The sequence below is a fragment of the Centropristis striata genome, chromosome 13 (assembly GCF_030273125.1).
Source record: "Centropristis striata isolate RG_2023a ecotype Rhode Island chromosome 13, C.striata_1.0, whole genome shotgun sequence".
Lineage (NCBI taxonomy): Eukaryota > Metazoa > Chordata > Actinopteri > Perciformes > Serranidae > Centropristis > Centropristis striata.
The window spans coordinates 7,964,271-7,985,866 of NC_081529.1; the positions used below are offsets into that span (position 1 = coordinate 7,964,271).

At 39.6% G+C, this 21,596-nt stretch overlaps 2 protein-coding genes across 3 annotated transcripts in view; both read left to right on the plus strand.

Moving 5' to 3' along the window:
• The window catches only part of LOC131983301 (meiosis inhibitor protein 1), a 97,748-nt gene extending 96,874 nt beyond the window's left edge, over positions 1-874 (plus strand). Inside the window, exon 33 of the mRNA XM_059348012.1 lies at positions 255-874. Coding sequence (XP_059203995.1) covers positions 255-309 — 55 coding nt within the window. The 3' untranslated portion in view covers positions 310-874. The remainder of the gene's footprint in view (positions 1-254) is intronic.
• Positions 875-3,360: 2,486 nt separating this feature from the next.
• On the plus strand, positions 3,361-20,103 carry LOC131983298 (coiled-coil domain-containing protein 134-like). Of its 2 annotated transcripts, none has more exons than XM_059348009.1 (7): positions 3,361-3,683; positions 8,116-8,246; positions 8,424-8,545; positions 10,344-10,428; positions 10,896-11,077; positions 15,530-15,601; positions 18,860-20,103. In XM_059348009.1, the coding sequence occupies exons 2-7, from the start codon at positions 8,144-8,146 to the stop codon at positions 18,983-18,985; spliced, it is 690 nt and encodes a 229-aa protein (XP_059203992.1). In that variant the 5' UTR covers positions 3,361-3,683; positions 8,116-8,143; the 3' UTR covers positions 18,986-20,103. The 2 variants fall into 2 exon arrangements, with proteins under 2 accessions (XP_059203992.1, XP_059203990.1); XM_059348007.1 differs by having other exon boundaries at positions 3,363-3,683; positions 8,113-8,246.
• Positions 20,104-21,596: the final 1,493 nt, after the last annotated feature.

A 21,596-nucleotide genomic window follows, 5' to 3' on the forward strand; every position in this document is an offset into this window, starting at 1 on the left:
TGAGAGCTTTATTGGCTTCTCTCATATAAAAACACTAATAGTCTCATTCATAGTAAATAAATACACCATTAACAAGTAGAACGCTGTGATTAAAGCAGGAGCTTCACATAATACTCCTTTAAATATTTTATGTGCAGTTAACACAATACATACATTCAAGTGAAACTTAATTATAATTTCATTGCTTATATATATATAAATACACATACTAACACCTATGTTCTGCCTCAGAGCTCCTTAACTATTTTCTTCAGGCGTGTTGGAGACGTGTCCATCTGTCTGTCTGACTTTACAGTGAAAGCAGGCTGATGTTCCTGCAAGCTGATATCGTTATGGGTGACGTTATCACGCCATCATTTTGGGAATTTGTTTTACTGTTCATTTATTGTTACATGTCTTTAATTCCTAGTTTTCTATTCTGCTCTTTAGGCAGCACACCTTCCAAATCATTTGCTGAATGTGTTTTTTTACAAGCACTTTAAAGAAAAGTTGGATAAACAGTTATATTTACTCATTAAAAGATAATAAAAACAATTTGTATTTTAATTATAGACTCAGTAGTTATACTTTCACTCCTGTTTATGTGATGCATTATGTGATTACACCACACAACCTAAAGGACACAGTCAGACAGAGAACCTCACTTACACATTTTTGTGTTCCATTTGAGTTTTACAACTGCGGAGTGATAAAAGTAGTCAAGGTGAATTCTATCGTTAATTTAGTCATTTATTATTGGGACAGCCTCGACTTTTCCAAGAGGTCCGTAACAGGGATTAACACAAAAGTGAAAAGGACACATTTGACTTTATAGAAGTGATTGATGGGACACATGAAAATGAAAAACGATCCACAGAAGTAATTGACCTGGTCATAGCAGCGATTATCTTCATCCCACACCCCTCCAGCCTCAGCTCTTCTTTCTTTCATGTGCCCAGGCAGAAGTTTGAGTCCACTGAGAGTTGCAGTTGTGTGGCCAAAATCTTCTGTAGGTCATTTCATGCCTTGATAATGATATATTTCACAATAGAGAATGTTTTCTGGTAAGTCAATAAATACATTCTTTAAATTCTATATACTGTGCAAATTCGGTACTTGACCAATCGAGAGTTTTTTCTCAAGTAGGTAAGTAAAGTCAGTAAAGTTTATTTTTAGAGCTTTTTTCACAGATAAAATCACAAAGTGCGTTACAGAAAAAAGGGGAACATAAGACAATTAAAACACAATTAAACATAAAATTATAAAATAATATTTACAATGCAAGCTGGTCATCCAAATGCCTGTCTAAAAAGATAGGTCTTTAGGGGGTCCACAGAGATATTGGACCACATGGGAGAGTGTAGAGAGTTTGGGTGCCACATATTCAAATTATGGATCACCACGTGTTTTCAGACGGGTTCGTGGAACAGACAGAAGATGTCGTGTGTTTGACCGAAGAGACCGAGCCGGCAGATATGGGTGAAGTAGTTCAACTATATATAGGGGACCTTGACCATGTAATGCTTTATATGTCAGAGTAAGAATATTAAACTGAATCCTGGATGCAACAGGGAGCCAGTGAAGAGACTTCAGGACAGGGATTGTTGTGATGGAAATTATATAGAAAAACAAGACGAGACAAAGGCCTCACCACCTCTCCTATTTTTTTTAACTATCTTTTTATTGAGAACAAGTTATAGAAATACAGTCATATACACAGATAATACTTTTTGATTTTTTTTTTTTTTTACAGAACACACATACAAAACCCCACCGCCCCCCACCCTACAACAATCCCAATCTAAGAAAATTAAATGAAAAAGAGAAAGAAAAAAAAAGATAATAATAATAACAATAATAACAGTTACAATATGAATTTATTCAACAGATATGGATAGTTAAAACAGAGAAAAAAGGAAAGTGGAGGTAATTTAAAAATTAAAACTTGAGGATAAGTGAGGAGGCTGTGTTGGCTGTGCCGTGCATCGTCCTTCAGGATCTGATATTCGTGGATTCATGAATTATCAGGGAGGGTTTTTAGTTTGCTAATATAAGACATCACTGGGTTCCAGGTGGAATAGAAGATGTCTTTTGACCCTCTTTAAGTGTAAATTTAATTTTTTCAAGACTTAAATGGAGCATAAGGTCACTCATCCATAAGGAGGTACTGGGTGGTATGGGGGATTTTCAGTGCAACAAAATCCTTCTACGGGCAAGTAGAAGTAGTATGCTTATTGATAATCACCACCTCTCCTACACAAGACACAACAGCAAGACGCAGACTTTCTGATGGTTTTTCCTCTTTTTTGTTGCTGTTTTGCATTCCTTTGTAGTTATTATGGATCTTTTTGTGGAGTCTTGTGTCTCCTTGTTGTAATTTTGTGTATTTTTTATAGATATTTTGTGTCACTTTGGGGTCATTTTGTGTCTTTCTTGTTGTTTTTTGGCTCTTTGGGCTTCACTTTGCATATCCTCGTTGTCTCTAAGTGTTTCTTCGAGTGACATCCTGCAGGTGAAGGCCAAGGGGGCATCCAGTAATCCATCCATATATGCGACCACGCCTACAGGACACTGGTGTGTTTGACAGTGATTGTGAGGAGGACATGACCTTACTGCTCAGCTGTTGTTGATGTGCTTCGGCACTTGGGACAGGTCAGTTTGGGGCAAAGGCTTGCAGGGAACCTTTTTATTTTCTGACTATAATGTCAACTGATGTCTGCATTAGGTTTCAGGTATTCCATTAAGAACATAAGTGCAGATGTTTTGATGTATTAAAGTAATCTTTATATATTTCTCAGGCAGTGATTCAGTCTGACAGGACACATGGTCAAAGACAAAGTAAATATTGGTTACTTTTTTATTTTTTTTATTAATTAGAAAGATAAATATACTAACAGAAAGGCAATGATTACAATTGTACCTTTGACCGACACTGCAAGACATAAAAACATTTACTCAGATAATACAAAAACAGTATAAAAAGTATTAGGCAGAATAAAACAAAGAAATAGACTATAAATTAATAAAAGGTTTTTTTTTTTAAATAATAGCAGAATAAAAAAAAAGACCACAAATAAATAAAAATACAATAAAATCCTTAAAAATAGAGCAGCATAAAACATAAATATAAATAGTCCATGCAAAAATTAATAATTAAAAAGTAAAAATACTTTGATAAATCGTTCTTGAAAATGTGCAAAACTTGCGTTCACATCCTCAAAAAGATTATTTTTTAAACAACTTTTTTCTGCCATTTTAACCAAAATATTTTTCACATATTTAAGCTTGCAAAATGTCAGCACATCATTATGTCAGAGGAGGAAACGCACGAGGGAAACGGAACGCACCCCCACGCTCTGGCGGTGTCTCTCTCTAAATCCTCCGTGCGGAAACAGCATCCTCCTCCTCGGTGAGCGCCCGCTGGCTGTCATTCGTCCAAGGCGAGCCAGCCGGTGCTATCGTGGCGGTGGCAGAGTGGAGCAGCGAGAGCCGCATGTAAATGAACACCTCCACCTCCGTGCTGCTGTCACCTGAGGATCTACCGGGACACACCGACCCCCGTCCCCGCTTCATCGGCGAGCTGACCTTAAACGTATCGTGTGGAGATAAGAAGAAGGAAAAAAAAGGTTAAACTGCACTACTTTGGAGGAAACGCTGTCCGGTGATCGCTGCCGTGTGGCACCGCCGTTTCTCTCTACAACACGGTGAGTGATCCGCTAGTTTGGTGGCTGTAATGTCCAGCGCTTTATCGGCTGGATGGATCACCTGTGCCGGCCGCTGGCTCTTGGATCCGGCGGGGCATACAGCTGCGGGATCCATCGGTCGAGGAGCGACTTCAAATACTTGGTTAATTCCCGAAAGCGCTCCCCTCGAGGAAAACCTTGTATAAATATTTTTTAATGTATTGCGGACTTGATGTTTATCACCAGTAGATCCGCTTTAGATCACGGCTTCTTACCAAACGCGTAATTACCAGCTTTAAATAAAGTAAATTCACTCAATATTGATGCCGGTGCGTTTGCACAGCTGAAGGCAACGTGGGTCAGGTAGGGCGCATGCAATCAATTAAGCAATCTGTAATTGATGGTCCACATGACAGTCTTTATCCAGGCTCTGCCATCATCATCATCACCATCACCATTACGCATGTCCGTGGCCGTGCCTCTGCATGAATGATAACAGGGAGAGAGGCTCGCAGATGCAGGCAGAGGGAGAGATGATGTGTCAGTCCTTGAACCCCAAACCTCCCACAGCAGGCTGGCAGCCTGAGGGGAATCTGGATCCTCTCCTGCTGCACATCCAGCTGTCTGATAAGCATCTTGCTTCTTGCTCCATCCTCTCAGGAGTCGCTCTTGCCTCGAGGGCTAGTTTTGCCTCTTGAAATTAATGTCACAGAGTTGCTTGGTTAACAGTTTGGACTGTTTCCAGCTCCTGATTGAAGATTTTTTTTTTCTTTCGTCTTATCCAGCGGGATTAGAGAAATGACAGATTTGCAGTCACATTGCATCGCTGAATATCAGATGCATGTTTTCACACCCTGGGGAATTCAGAGAGGAGCTATCTTCACGGGTGTGTAGTATGATTCGATATACTAGCCTACTTATCTGACAAAGCTGGAACCTGGATCTCCCACACAGGAAATCAAACTTCAGCCTCTCTGCCACAAGAGATTGTTGTTTGGCAGAGGAGGAAAATCTCCCCCGGCCAAGAGATTTACGTGGGTTTACACAGCTTCGGCAAGAACTACTTTGCCTTCAGACCTCCTCGCGGCGAACACACCTCATCCAAGTTAAGTGCCACATAAAGAGACCAAATCTGAAGCAGACCCTCCCACCATGGATGCTGACCATTAGTGGGTCAGCTGTAGGGAAATTCATGCAAAGTACCCTTCTTGCAAAGCAGCTGTGTGGTAATACTGGTCTTGCAATATGTGTGCAGGGCTGGTGTGTGTACAGCTTCTGTGAGCCAGAAAAGCAGGGGAGCTATGACCAGAGGGAGAAAACCTGTGATGTTAGTGGTTTATCCGTCAAAGGTGTCACTTCTCCCCAAGCATGAGTCCCAGTCGCTGCCATTTAGTGTAATCTGATTTTAAAATGTGAGTGCTTTGCTGGTAGCTTCTCCTATGACTTAGATTTTCTTAAATGATCATCCTGTATAATTAGAATTGCCTGCTTACAGTTAATGGATGCATTTAGACTCTCATTTCTGCGCTGCCCATGCCACATTAGAGATGATTGATCCGCTCCTAATGCCCTTCTTACACTGCTTCTTAAAGTCTCAGCACTTTGCCCAATTGCACGTAAACGTTAGCGGCTGCTGGAGATATGTGTTGACCGCGTTCAACTGCGCTGGTGGCGATAACCTTTCTGCCAATAAATATCTGTCAGAGCTACATGGCTGACTGCATGGGAGCACACGGGAACATCAAATAGGTGGACGAGCCAGCCGCTGCCACGGGAGAGACATGGCCCCCCTTTTCCTTGGCTGTTATCTAGAAATATTGAGGCTTTCGACCAGCACTTAAGGATATTTAGTGCTGCATTTCTCAGAAAGCTGGGAAGCTACCCAAAAGATGTTCTCAGAATGCACAAATTGGCCTTAATCGAACATTGTCTTCACTCAGCTGTCTCCAGGAACACTTGTTTTTGCTGACTCTGTAAGAAGAAAAAGTTTTATTTTTAAATAACAGACTTCAGTGGACACAGGACTACCACTAATGGAGTTGCAATAGAAAAAACAAGAGGCTCTTTTTCATGTCACGTTGGAATATCTGGAATAATATCTGCTGTAAAATGAGTTTTTGGACAGCTGATGTGCTGTAGAATCCCTTTATACAGTCTATGGTAGAATCACGGCTATTGTGAAACAGAAAAAAGTTTTAATATCCTCTGAAGAGGGACAATGTGCGCTCTTCTCATTTCTCTTTTTTTTTGCCTCCATCCTCTAGGGCTGCCTCCTCTTAATGGAATAGTTGGATAATTGGTCTGTTTGTTTTTAGTAAACAAAGATTTTGTTAGTTGAGTAGTCCTTTTTATGCTTTTTTTCATGTTCAATGATTTCTTTCCAAGAATCTTATGAGCACATCTCGGGTAATCACAATATTTAAAGTTCTGTTTTTGCATGATACTTTGTGGATGAACTCAGTGTTACAGATCAGTTGATTAAATCAACTAATCGATTTGGTGCCAAAAGGTCAGTCAACTAAGAATGTCTTTAGTTGAGGAAAGCCCTAACGTCCTCCAGCCTGTGACCCCAAAATCGACCTAATTGTGTAAAGTTGAAGGAGGTCTCAGCTTCTTAAATGTATCTGGAGAACAGAGGAGGCTAGAGAAGCTATGATCGAGGATACACAGGTGTATCTTTTGTAGAAGTCTTTTCAGCACCTGGAATATACAGTTAACTTTATAATGACAGCTCTGAAGCACGGTAGCTCATTTAGTTAAATACCTGGTACCTCCTGTCCTCGTGTTGGCCGTCCTCCGCCTGCATCTCTGGTGGGAGGAGACTGGCCCCACACACTGGGTACATACAGGGCAGGCTTGGTTATTTTTTTTAATTTCTTCATGGCTCAGGCTGAGGTCAGACTGGCTGAAAAGATAAGTGTGGCGGCGTAACTTCATTGATTATTCAAATCTCTAGATACGCCACAGGATCTTATGTTAATTAATGATCCATGTTATTCCACACATCCAGAAGGTCACACACAGTCTACGTTCATACAGTGTGTGTGTGTGTGTGTGTGTGTACACTTCATGTGATTGGTGTGAAAAATTGTTGAGTCTTTTGTCGTGCTGGAGCTGGACTGTGCTGGGTTTTTAGGGGGTTTTGCCTCCTTGCAGGGCTCTAGCGAGGAGAGGAGGCTAGGAAAGGAACTGAGGATGTATGAAGTGTGAAATGAAAACAGGGGCGTATGTCTAAGACCATATGCTTTTTCTCCTCTGATTTAAGTGAGATTCTTAAGGGGGCTCATCCAGTCTAAATTAACATTCACACCCGAGACGTTTGCTCACTTCCTAGTCCTTCAGATTGGAGAATCAGCAGCCGGGCGCTTGTAAAGATCAATTCTGTCAGTGCAAAATCAAGTCCCTGGTGCTCATTATCCTCTTGCAGAGCCTCTATCTTGCACTATCTCTCCTCTCTGCGAGTCTTAAGTTTTACTGCTGTGTCTTAGCAAAGGTATGAATGGATGAAATATTCACCAGGAAAGCTGTTATTTCCCGCAGGGTCTCGCCTTCACACTCCTCTCCCCTTCTCCCCTTTTATCCAAAAGCCTCAACGCCCCTTCGCTCATCTTTTCCTTCTCCCATCTGACTCTCCCTGCATGCCCTACACCCCCACCACCCAGCCCCCGTCCCTCCTTCTGCCTCCCTCTGATAGTATCATTGATGGAACCCTTGCTAAATTATGCATGAACTATGTGAATTATATCTTGTAGCTTTTCATAAACATTGTCTCCCCTCCCTCTGGTTACTTCTGTTTTCTGCTAATGTTTTCTTAAAAATTTGGCTTTCATCAAATTTTCATTTGATGAGGACCTATTTTTAGCTGTTGTATTTATCTTCTCGCTCACATCCTTCCCTTTCGAATGAAAAAGAAAAAGCCACTGAGGGGAAAAGAGGAAGTTGCAACTTGATGAAAATGCTGGAGAGAGACGACCACTGCGTTTGGATCGGGTAACCGGGGGGACGGGGGGGAGAGATGGAGTCTGGTACAGAGATTGTAAATGTGCTCTGGGGATTATGCAAGTGCCAGACATCAGATGTGTCTTTTAAAAGGAACATAAGGAGCCTCTCTTCAAATGCCGGCTCCCCTCTAGTGTTCCATATTGACCACTTATCCCCAGCATGTTTCCGTGTTTCACGTATTCCACGAGTATCACAAGAGAGAGCCTTTCTAGCTGCTTTTGGAAGGAGAAAAAATGGCTTCATGAATAAGAAAACTATTTCCCTGTTTTCAGATGAAAGCAAAATCTCTGTATCAAAAGAAAATGTGTTCAGCATGACAGTCCTAGTCAGAGAGTTCTGTTTTCAGATGTTCAGTATCCTCCCTGTAAGCCTTTAACAAATTGGAATCAGACAAATGTGTGCCTGTATTGAGATGTTTAACAATGTGGCTTGTCCTCTTTTTGTCCAGAAGAGCGCCTCTCTGCTGACCCCTGCTGACCATGCGGAGTGTGTGTGCGGTGGTCCTGGCGCTCGCCGCTGCCGCCCTCAGCTCGGCAGACTCCGACACGCACAGACTGAGACATGACTCCAACCTGGAGATCTGTATCCTTCTGCTGCGAGTGTGCAGAGCTGCTGCCAAATGCACAGAATGTGTCTGTCTGCGTGCAAGTCACCGAGTGTTTCTGTGCCTTTCAATGTGACAGATGGTTGCAGGAGAGAGCATTTATGTGAGTTATGTCCATGTGGAGAGTGTGTGTCTTCCTGACTCCTCTTTATTAGACAAGCGGCTGTTTGAGACCAAGAGGAAAGATCAGCTCAACGCCCTCAAGAATCTGGTGGAGCTGAACGACATCAACCAGCAGTACAAGATCATAGACATCATGCTCAAAGGCCTCTTCAAGGTAGTGTGTGTGTGTGTGTGTGTGTGTGTGTGCTCTCACATCATGTGTTCACATAGTCCGTGGGCAGTAAAAAATCAAGCACAGACGAGGCCACACTACCATCAGAAAACCACTTAGTGCAGCAGTGACATCTAAGAGTTTGACGTTCTCTGGAGATGGAAGGATGAGAAGGTTCGCAGCCCGACGCAGAATCAAAAGCTTCAAATCCAACGATTACATTCATCAGCGTGTTTCCTCGCATCCATTTGAATGTTTATTCCGACTCAGCTGCTTGGAGTGCCATTCACTCAGACTAAGCTCTGAGCTTTGTATGCCTCATCTTCCCAGAGGACTGCTATCTATGCATCTGCGAGCCTCTCAAGGACAACCAACGTAGTCAACCTTCAGTGGCTGAAATACATTGTCAGCATTTCTATACCGCTCTGTGTTTGCGTGTGTGAGATGGAGTGCTTAACTGAGTTTCAGCTTTTATCTCTTCGATATGCTGTCCCCGTAGATACTCTGCCTCTGATCAAAGTCCATGTGCTCATTATGTGTTTTAGGGCGCTTCCACAACCTAAAGTTTAGTCCGTTTTAATCGAACTCTGGTGGTATTAAATCCTTGTTACGGTTCGTTTGGTTGCTTGTGAACGCTCCAATCGTACCCTGGTGTGGACCAAAACAACCGGTCCAAGTCTCAGTCCCGTTCAAAACCGACCCTAATGCCATTTTCATTGCACTGTGAACGTAATCCGACCAGAATCTGACCCAATAAAAGGAAATTAACCAAAACACAGCGGATTGTGGGCTACCTGCGCGGGCATTTTGTGATGTACACAAACATTAGAAGAGGTCTGTAATTTTGTCTGTGAATTGTGTCGAACATCACAACTCCTGTAACATGACTCATTTCACTAACATGCTACTTAAACTCTGCCTGGGGAAATGTAAACATTTGCGTCATGCCATAAATTATTTTGTCTGATTTTCACTGTCAGATGAAATGATTTACATCAGCGACGGGCATTAAATATTACTACATAGGAAAAGCCAGTGATCTCGCTGACGGTTGTCTCATTTGTTTAAATGGTAAATGGGGTGCACTTATATAGTGCGTTACACTACAGACACACTACTACTACCAGGGCACACTGGGGCCACCTGTTTATTCACACACCAATGAACGCAGCATCGGGAGCCATTTGGGGTTCAGTATCTTGTTCAAGGATACTTCCACATGTAGGCTGCCATGGTCGGGGATCGAACCACCGACCCTCTGATCAATGGACGAACTCTCTACCAACTGATATTTAGGTGATTCAGAGGCATAAGAATTAAATTAAAACTGTTTCATAATCAGTTAAATCAGTTATCTCTGTTTACATTTGATCACATTAGGCCTTCTGTATTTTTCTATATCATATATGTCATATACCACTTATATATTTAAATATATTTATTGATTGATGTTCATACTATGACATGCAACAACCTATTTAACCTATTTAACATGCTAAAGGAAAACAGACAAACTGAAAAATTATATATTAATAATAAATGCCAGATAGCAGAAATGTATGTATATTATGTGTATAGAATGTATGTATATGTCTTATTTTTTATATTCTTATTCTGTCTTCTATATCTGTGTCTGTATCTTGATCTGCTGTGACGACTTAATAAAGTCATATCTTATCTTATCTTATCTTATCTTTTTTTCTAAAACTCCCTGTAGTTGTTTTAAATCCCAGTGTAAAGAGTAAACGGTGTAAAGTAAATAAATCTGACTGCTGAGCTGTTTTTTTTTCTCTTTCCTTAGGTGTTGGAGGATTCGAGACAGATCCTGGTTGCGGCCAACATGCAGCCTGATGACCCTTTCCCAATGGACGATAAGATCAAAGAAGGTCTGATTTACACCTCAGCTGCCTTTATTTCTTGTTTCTTTTTCAATCTCGCTGCTTATATAAGCTACTTTATTTAGCAGCTTCTCAAGAATGTTTTTCACACTCTGTGTCTCCATCACCTCTGACTGGTTTGTCTTGTGCTGTTACCCGTTTCTGAAAGCTCCGCCTCCGTCAGTCAGTCCTTCTTTCATCCTTATCTCCTTCTGGTGCCAGCGGGTGCCAATAATATCAAGTCTTAACGTCTGTCTGAAAGTCACAAATAACATCTTACCTGTTTTTCAGGCTTAGTCAACCCTGCACCCTATTTCAGTGTTCCCTGAACCACATCAACCATTGCTTGAGCTGCACTTTTTCTCTTTGTTCTGTTTATCAGCTGTTCTGTGTGTATTCAGCACAAATATATTGTCTGTTTCTTCTGATTAACCTACATGTTTCTCTCTCTTTTCTCTCCCTATAAATCTCTGCAGCTTATTCCCATGTAGTGGAGAATACAGCATTTTTCGGCGACGTGGCGTTACGTTTCCCCCGTATTGTTCACCACTACTACGACAGGAACACAGACTGGGACGGTCTGCTGCGCTGGGGACTGCATTTCTGTAACCAGACAGGAGTTTTCACAGGAGGAGCCCACCAACATGTCCTCACACTTGTAAGACTATTCAATCATATCTCCTGTTCTTATTGTAACTATGGTTACTTGTTCATAATGGTATTATCCAGTCTTCTGTCGTGAGGGTATGAAAAATAAATATATAATAATACTATGTTTGAATCCAACTGTGAAAGCACTGCTTTTGAAAATATTTATGAGATCACCTGCAGAGCTAACCTTAACAAAACATGTTGTTGGTTTGATGTGAGAATGTGGACTCAAACCACACCACAGGGCTACAAGTAAATGCCTTAAATTCTTTAAACTTCTGCATGTTTAAGGTTTCAATTGGTTTTATTTCTTTATATTTTAATTTCATATGGAAAAGACAATATCGACATGGTTAAAAAAGCTTTCAGATATTTATACATGAAACAAGGGCTGGGCGATATGTCAAAAAAAATGATCACAATGTATTTTTTCATATTGTCCAATCTCTATTATTATCACAATTTTTTATATTGTTTTAAAGCATCTGTGCTGAGAATTAAAGAAACTAGATATAAGTTCAATATTTTATTAACGTACAAAGGAAATAACAAATTAAATAAGATGAACATAGAAAAATATAAAAACTATTTCACTCAATAGTATAACAAATGTAGAAAAATATAAATTAACACAGAGAACTACTTTACAGCCCTGAGTGTTTTTGCAGGTATGCAAGACCCAAAATAAACAAATTGTGAGGTTTGTTGTTGTTAGAAAGCCCAAACTGTTAATGTTTTGTTAACTTGTTTATTGAACTAAGTTCCATTCAGTAATAACGTGTTTCTCTAAGTTTTCATATGTCCCATGCTCTTGAACGCACCATAGCTGTCCGACGCTATTGAATGCACCATACCTGTGTGCGAATTGCCGTGCTGTGAATGTTAGTTTTCTCTCGATACAGCGGTGGAAAGATTTTTATTTCCTTTTCTCTTTCCTAACATTCACCTGTACCTCCTGGTTTATTGCTCACAGTCATGGCTGACATCTACTTTGCTGCCCTCAGCTCCGCGTTTAGCTCCACGTTCAGTCTTTCTGTTTATTCTCCAGCAACTTACAAACGGAGCAGGAAAAGGTCGACTCTGATTGGCTGTTGTCACACAAATTTCCAACACATTTGATCATAATATAATCACCCAGGCCTACTACTTTTTTCCAGTTTTTTTTATACATGTATGTATATGTGCACATGCAAAGAAAGTTGGCCTTAACTCCAGTCATCAGGAAAATATCCAGTATTACATCTTAACTTCCAGGAGTACTCAAGCAATAAACCATGAGAGGCCGTGGTTTACAGTGAGACAGTGAAAAGTGACGTTGTTGGGCCCTCTCAGCTCCTCTCAAGCCACTATAAACCACGGTCTCTCATGGCTTACTGGTTTTCTAAACAGTTATATACCAGGCAATGTTTCACAGCAACAAAAATTGCAAATATGTATCGATAAATGATTATTCTTCCACTAAGCAATGTAGTTCTTCAGCGATATCTAGCAGAACACGCTGACGCAGTCCAGCAATAGTAGATGTCTTGTGTTACGCCCCAGTCTAGGGGTGCCCAGGACATAACATGAGGAGGCCCCATCTTCCTCATGTCCCAAGTAGCCACAAACAAAGATTTGTTGAATGTAAGGGAAAGTGTTTATTTACAAAAATAAATTGATGAACACATAGCTATTGTTAGGCTTCAGGGTGGACTAAGACCAAAATAACAAACAAATGAGTCCATCTAGGAAATAAGAAATTTACCTAACAGAACAAATGACAAAGACTTACCTCCCTACTGAATTAAACAGGAGAAAAAAAGGATAATAAACACAGACAGTCCACCCTTACTACCCAAAAAGGAAACATATCTAAATCTCAAACAAGTTGTACTACACAAAAGTGTGACAGGTTGGGAGAAGAGGAGGATGAAGGAACAGCCGCCATCTTGGCTCTTTATATACCAGGTGGTTTCCCGGCTGCAGCCAATCCCGGGCCACGGCGTGGAACCTTTCCACCAATCCTCCCGCAGCTATAGCACACCTCTATTTGCATATAAAAATGAGAAACAAAAACACAGGGTGCACACACAGCAGTATGCAAAGAATGACTCACAGTCATAACACTTGGTGCCAGCTGCTTTACAAATCCATGGAAGTTCACCTTCATGGGCTCTTAAATATACCGAAAAGAAAACCTGTTTCTGTGTATTGCTTTGAAATAATTCTGCTGAATGTGGCTAAAGAACGACATTCCTTAACGGAAATATAGATCCATTCATTTCCAAATTTTATAGAATTTGTCTTTTTGGCTCCTCAAAGACTAAGACAGTTTTAAATATTTCCTATACTGGATATAGCCTTATCAGTGATTGATTTTTTCCCCCCTTGTTGCCAGAAGGGCCTGCTACGACAGCGTATTAGAGCCAAGTATGAAAAAGTAAAATAAAATAAAATACAGACCCGGGGACGGGGGTAATATTTCGGGAAACAACTTGCAAATTTATGAGATTAGAGTGGCAAATCTTGGAGAAAAAAGTCACACATTTATGAGATTAAAAGTGGCAAATCAAAGAGAAAAAAATAGCAGATTTATGAGGAAAATGTGTCAAATCAAAGAGAAAAAAGGAATCCATGTGCCAAAGGGCATTAGGCCCTTTAGTGTTGTACTGCCGGGGCTTAAGACGCTGCACTCTTCGAAGCTCCACACTTTGAAGATCAATTAATTTGATGATCTGTCGTATTGTATCCTGCTGTACCACAAATCCCATTTGAATTGCCCGTAGATGTAACCAGCGATATCCTTGCATCTGTCCATTGTGTTGTAGTTCCTGATGCAGAAAAGCTTCATCCATCACTTCATCCAAATTAGTACGGTGTTTTCTCCTGAATAGGCCCAATTCACAACAATATCTCTTCAAAGTCCGGATACTTATGATAATATGGTGATTCTGGGATAAAACCACAAGAATTTCCTTATTGCTAAATCTGATTGCAAAGTATAATTTGATTAAGTCACTCACTGCAGACATAATACACGGCATGCAGCAGCTTCCGTGGTGATGTAGTTCGTTCGTAGATTTACCACTTTTTTCTTGAAATATTAGCCTTTTTTTTCCCCTTCATACTTGGCCCTAATACACCATCATAGCCTGCAGCAGCTTTTGTCCCTCCTCTGTTTTAAAACAAAACACAGCCCGTATTAGGTAAAGAGTGTCCAGGTTCAGGGGTATTTGAGTCTCGGAAAGCATGCTTAATGTTTTGTGAATGCCTTTCCAATATAAACTCAATTTGGGCCTGTTTTATTTGCTTCCATTGAGTCATATTATCTCCAACACGTCAAACTGGTATTCTTGTATTATTTCCTGGCATTGTTTTCCATACAGTTAGTTGAGCACCATTGAAAACTGCAAATTCCCCCCACAAGCCCCCTTAGAAAAGCAGATTTCTGCCTCTTTGTCCCCTTTAAAGTACAAGGTGGTCACATTTTTTATCTTTAAAGAGCAGGGTACAATCTGGAAAATAATTTATTTGGTATTGACCTGGTGGCTGATTTCAGGATTATAAAAAACTCAGATTGCTGTTGATAAATCTGAAGGTCTGCTCTTTTCAAACTGATTGAAATAATGTCGTACTTGAAGATATCTGAAGAAGTTGTTCTGCTGCGGGCCAAGTTTGTCCTCCAGAGTTTTGAAACTTTGAAGTGCGCTTTTGTGTATAAATGAGAGAAAGGTTGTAAGTCCTTTCTTTATCCAGGATTCAAATATTTTATCTCGTCTGTGGGGAAGAAGGAAAGATTTAACATGTTGTGGATTTCACATGATGAAATGGGTCCTTTTTTCTCTGCAGAAGAGTTTAGTGAGAACATTGGGAAACATTTTAAATCTATAGCTCACGGTGGTGTAAGTGTGACAGGTTGTGGGTGCACAACACTTCCTCAGTGACACTGAATCTCCTCAGCCGTCACTGCTAAATGTGTCATTTGTCATCAAATTTGTCCATGATGTATTGTGACCTTTGGAACTTAAAGAGCAAGTCAGATAAAACGATATTCCCCCATTTAATGTGTGGGTTAATGAACTAAACTCTTGCAGGATTAATCTGTGACCTTAGCAATGTGCCAAGAGGATTATATTGTGGATTAATTCTGAGACTCCAGGCAGCAGCAGTTAGCGCCCTGAAAGTGTACAAACCAGCCCTCATTTGTGCCTCGGTAACCCCACTCTTAGTTTCTCATCCCCTTACTCTCGGTTTCGTGTAGCTCACAGAGTCTAAAGCTGAATGATAAAATAATAAACTAAGCTTCAGAGCTTTAGAAGAAATATCGATTTTGGTCTGCAACTGCATGCCTCATACTGCCTTTTAACTGCAGAATAAGTGATGTTACAGTGTCTCATTTTTAATTCCTTATCTCTTTTTAAAGAAATTCTAATGTCCCCTCTCTTCCTTTTTTCCTCTGTCTGTTCTGCTCATCTCTCAGATGTCACAGGAACTGGGAATAACGGAGAAATCCCCCGACTTTATAAACCCCTACCGCACGGAGAGAGACGATGTGAGTAAGATGCATACACGTAGTTCCTCTCTCAGCCTCTCTGAAAGCAAAACTTAACCCCCAAAAGGATCATTTGTATCTTAATGACTTCGCCATGTCACTTTTGTGAAAAAAACTGATATTCTTGCATGCCTCCACAGTGAAGGTAGAATCCAAAATTGGAGAAAACTCTTGATGAAAACAACAGCAAAACTTTATCAAAACATCTATTTACAAACTCTTGCATAACTCTTGCAGTAAAGTCCAAGTCTCATTTATCCAGTCCTATGCTCACTACTTTCCAAATACCGTACTATTTGAAGGGAACATATTGTGCTCAGGGCTACACGGTGGTGTAGTGGTTAGCACTCACAGCAAGAGGGTTCCTCCCACAGTCCAAAAACATGCACTTAGGTTTAATTGGCGACTCTAAATTGCCCGTAGGAGTGAATGAGAGTGTGATTGTCTGTCTCTATGTGTCAGCCCTGTGATAGTCTGGCGTCCTGTCCAGGGCGTACCCGCCTCTCGCCCAATGTCAGCTGGGATCAGCTCCAGCCCCTTGCACCCCTAGTGCTGATAAGCGGTTTAGGATAATTAATGAATGAATGTTGTGCTCATTTTCAGATTCATACTAGGTCATGTATAAACTTTAATGTTAAAAAACACTATTTTTCTCATCCTGTCTGAATGTACCTGTATCCACCCTCTGGCGGAAATACTCAGAAATACGTTTTAGCGCTTGTCTCTTTAAGCCTTCCTACTAAAAACGCCCAGTCTGCTCTGATTGGTCAGCACGGGAGAAGTTACGCCAGAAAGCCTTTTTGCCTTTCTAACACATGGTCGATGTTCTGAAAGAGTTTATATTAGCCCAAACCATGGTCTTTTACCAAACCTAACCAAATAATTTTGGTTATAACTGAAAAAGAAAAGGATTTGTCCTGTTTGGTTTGTCTTGTTTCACAGTTTGTGGTTTAGTAGACACTCCAGTTACCCCAAATGATGTGCATCAACACTGAAAAAAGGTTTTCACAATACATCCCCTTTAAAACACTTCTGTGGAGTACACACAGAACTTGTCCGGACTCACAGGGACATGTAGTACACAGACAACGTGTACGAGAAAGTTTTTTAAATAGTAAGGTTTTTGCACAGATGTTTCAGAACAAGTGAGAAAACCAACTTTTTTTGTTAGATATTTCAAGAGGAATGTTTATGAACCAACAACTTTATGTTCTTGTTACTGCTCAAAGTTTTAAGTTAACAAATCATGTTTTGTTTGTCTGAAGGAAAGTTGTGGGGGGGTTTTACGTCTTTTTGAATAATTTTTAATTCATCACCTACTTGAGTGAATTTTTCTTTTACTCCAATCTTTTTTGTTTCCATTTAATGACCCTGAGTTGATAGTCGGTTTAAGCATAAACTGGATAAATGAGACTTGGATTGTACTGTACAAGTTGAGCAGGAGCTTTTTATTTTTAGTTTAGTTTTTTTTAGTTTGAAATCAACTTATACAGTGAACAATTCCCTTTCGGTTTAACCGGAAAAAATGTAAAGAACAAGAAAACTTATACCTATATAATGGAGAAACCATATAATTCAATAATACAAACATATGCATGGCCGGCAAGTGTTGATATTTAGCGCCGGCAGGCTATCAGTATTTGGGGGGTTTTTCCGGAGGCTGTAGCAGGCTCACTTTTAGGAATATACTGGACGAAACCATAGACTGTATAAATAATAGACGTAGTCACCGTGACGTCACCCATTGGTTTGTGACCTGTTGGAAGCATCGAGTTCAGCATTACACTCGTCGCCATCTTGTTTCCGGTACGGGGAGCAGACCATATCTGGACTGTGGAGGAGCGAGAGGGATCTGATCACTGACTACAGCCTCTCTACACCTCAACCTGACTGAGAGAAGCTGCTGCTAATTCATGTTAGCATTAACTGGAGCATTAACTGGGATGTTAGTTTTGGCTAGCAAAAAACAAAAACGAAATGTATGTTACTGACCTCAGAAAACTGAACAGCGACTCCTTGGAGTGTCTGTTAGTCCAACCAAACATTGAACAAGACATTTTTACTGAACAAAGCGTTCAAATAAACTGTCATTAAGTGAAAATACAGTGTGAAAGGGTCAAAGTTATGATACCAAACCGCTAAACGTCCTTTTTATCTATAACGTTATATATAACTTTATTGACACGTTGCCGTGGATACGCATTGTTCTGCTTCTCTCCTGATGACGGCTCGCCTTGTTAGTGACCTGTCAATCGAAGGTAGCCCCGCCCCAAATCATACGATTCTTTATCTTCTATTTTCATGCCATTATATACACAATTAACTTCAAATTGTCTTGAAGATTTTTTACTAGTGATTGAGACTATAGTGTTGTCCTAAAAAAAATTCTGAGGTTATAAATCAAGTGAGAAGTTTTCTCATTTTGTATTGAAATGAATGGACTAAAATCCTTTTGCAGCCACCGTCAGTGCCCCCTGCTGGAATTTTCGGTAGAATGCAGCTTAAGGCACTTCCTGGTTTGCCTCCCTGCTCAGACCCGGAGGTTGCCGCCTGGATGAAACTAGAAGATATGAGGAATCTATAAGCACAATGTGCGTCAGGATATTGTTCGGGAAGTTGTTGAAATAATGTTGCAAAGTTCTGCTTTTTTCTGTTTCTTTCCAAAAAAATTCAGATCAGTGAAGCTTAAAGTTGAGGAAAGTTTGATAAAATGCTGCAGTTGTTGTCGTCCATACATGTTTGATATCAGTTGAGTTCAGTTTGACTGAATACTTTGTTGGTCAGTCTGTGGGTTTGACTCTCAATGTGGAGAAAAAAAGACTGAAGTGAGATGAATAGACTGAGAATTTTCTCTTAATTGACAAAACAATTCTTGGTTGACTTTAATTTTGTGGACACAAAATGCAGTTAAACAGTTAAACCGCAATATATTATATCTCAATACTCAACATATCGCAAAACGCTTAAAATCGCAATAATATCGTATCGTGACTCAAGTATCAGGATAAAAAAACGGGGCCTCTGCTGATTCACACCTCTAATGCATAACAATCCACATGTAGCAGAGAAAGAGGGGAGTTGTGACCTGATACTTTTTTACCTAAAATTTGTTCTGTATGTGTAATAAAATGAACCCATCCTTTCCAGCATTTTCATGTTAAGCAGGAGTTTTTAAATGGATGTAATAAATAACAGTCCCTAAAATAACATTATCTTGATTAAAAACCCCTCTCTCTCAACCTTACTCATCTGCTTCAGGTGCTTCACACTGCTGAGGCTTTCCAGAAGATCCTGAGGGAGGAGGAGAAGAGGAGGAGGAAAGAAGAGAAGAGGAAAGAAATCAGGAAAGGCCCTCGTATCTCCCGCTCCCGCACCGAGCTATAGCAGCGCTGCACCTCAGTGCCGGTGGAGAGCAGAGAAGAAGAAGAAGAAGAAGAAGAAGGAGCACACGCACAGTCCACAAGGGGTGGCTTGACTTGTAGACTCCCGATGACAGTGAAGGAAATAAAAGCTGTCATCACTTGTACAAAAGCCAGGTGCTCTGCTGGGAGGAAACCGTCAAGGTGACAAATAAGTGGAGGTTAGTCAGTGTCTGACAAAGGTTGAATCGCTGCACATCTACAGCGATCTATAATTGGAAAATCTAACGTATTGGAGTTAAAGTGTGTCTGAAGTAGGAGCTGATAAGGGAAACTCATTTTTGATAACTTGAGGATTATATTACTGTACTTTGGAATATAATTAATTTTAGTATAATCTTAAAGAAATCCCCACTGTATTGTGTCTGGTCTAGATTTAATGTGTCTCAAACCCATATGCTTAAAATACGCCTTTGCCAAATATACATTTTTCCTCATTAAATTCGGCCTGTTTCTGGTTAGTTTGAGCTCGAACTGATGGAGTACAATTTATTTTTGTTATTTTTTTCCCTTTAACTGAGCTTTGTTAGATATTTCCAGATGGATGTTTATGAATCTGCAGCTTCATGTTCTCATTTCTGCTCAAAGCTTTAAGGACACATATCACGTTTTGACAGTTTTCCTTCCTTTGTTTTGTTTTTTTTTTTACATTTTTTTGAATTATATCACCTTCATCAGTGAATTTTCCTTACTATATTTAGCATTTATTTTACTCCAATCTCAGCATTTGTTTCCGTTTAATGACCCTGAGTTAATAATAATAAGATTTTTTTTTATCCTGTTTGAAAAATCTGTAAACCAGAAATACAGAACACGAGCCTCCACCTGCTGCCCTGCACCTGTTTCTGTGTTAAATATCTGGCTTTATTTTTTTGTCTTTTTCTGTTTCTTTGCTGGAAATTGACATATTTTAATGGTTTAGATCTATGGAATTGAGATTGATGTAATTTTGAAATAGTATTACGACTGTTATAAAAAAATATATGTATATTCAGAGAAAGAATATCATTGCTGCAGAATGAAGAAGCCATTTTGTTATCAACTTTAATGAAATAAAGTGACTCTGATATGTACAAAAAAAAACTGTGGTGGAAAGTAAATCAGTACATTTGCTCAAGTACGGTACAAGTCGCCTTAGAGCTGTTTTAGTTTTATGACACTTTCAACTTCTACACTACTTTGTACTTTTTATTCCATACATTTCATAGGTAACCATTTAAAAAAAAAAAACACGAGTTTATGAAATACAATGGATTTTTATACAGTAAATTATTGGCTACAGCATTTAAATGTACCCTACATCTTACATGTCAATAGTAATAGTCTGATATTATAGAATCAGGGGTGGGTCAGATGGCATTTTTGTAACTAGTTGAATAATCCATTTTAATACAAGAAATGATCTAATTTGAAGACATTTGAAATACTTCAAATCAAACTTTGAATGTATTGCATCGTAAACTTAAAAAAATGAATGCAGCCACAAAAAATTGAGTTCCTCAAATATTCATTTCTTTTTTTTTTTTAAACTTAAACGAAAAACATGTTTTCAGGAGAATGTATACAACAACAGTAATAAATTGTATAAGTAAATAAAAAACAACAAAATTCCCAAAATAAATCTAAGTGGTGACATGGGAGTGCCTTCTATTACAAATGTGTGCAGCATTGCCCTGATCTCAAATTGAATCCCCTAATCTATGGTGTCATCCCCTTATCTTTTTTATTCTACACATTTTACCCACTTTGATTAATATTTCCCCTCCTGTTCCCTCACTATGTTTGTGAATCTTTCCATATCAAATATTTCCTCCACTGCTCTCAGCCAATGCTCCATTGTAGGTGTTGTTTTTTTTCATTTTTAATGCAAATAAAATTCATTTTGCATATTCAGTATTCACAGATCAAATCAGATAACACTAACAAAGACAGCACTGGTACAACAGGTGGTAACAACAGGTGTACTCTGCAGCATGCGGGATTCTGCTTCTGTTTAAGTTTTATTGTTGGTTTTTTTGAAAAGGAATAAAACTCCATTATCTATTAATCATCATTAAAGTAACCAAAAGCAAATATTCATATGAGAGGACTCAATTACTTTGATATAGAGGAGAACATATTCAGCATTGAGAAATAGCATTATGAAATGCCATATTTCTGAGGCATAATCAAATATGTAATCAAGTAATCCTTGACAATTTATCCATAATCTAATTGTATTTATAATCTGGTTTTATTATAGTTACTTAGTCTCTGTAATCTTGTTATGTAATCCTGATTATAAATAATCCGCTACTACCCAACCCTAGATGTGATGACATGACATCATCATGAATGATCATGAACTTTATACAGCCTAATACACTTCATATGTCAAGTCAAGTCAATTTTATTTATATAGCCCGAAATCACAAATCACAGATTCACCTTGAAGTGCTTTACAAACTACATGGTACGACATCCTCTATCCTTAGACCCTCACATCGGCCGGGGAAAAACTCCTCAAAAAACCCTTTTAACGGGGAAAAAGAAGAAGAAACCTCAGGGAGAGACAGAGGAGGGATCCATCTCCCAGG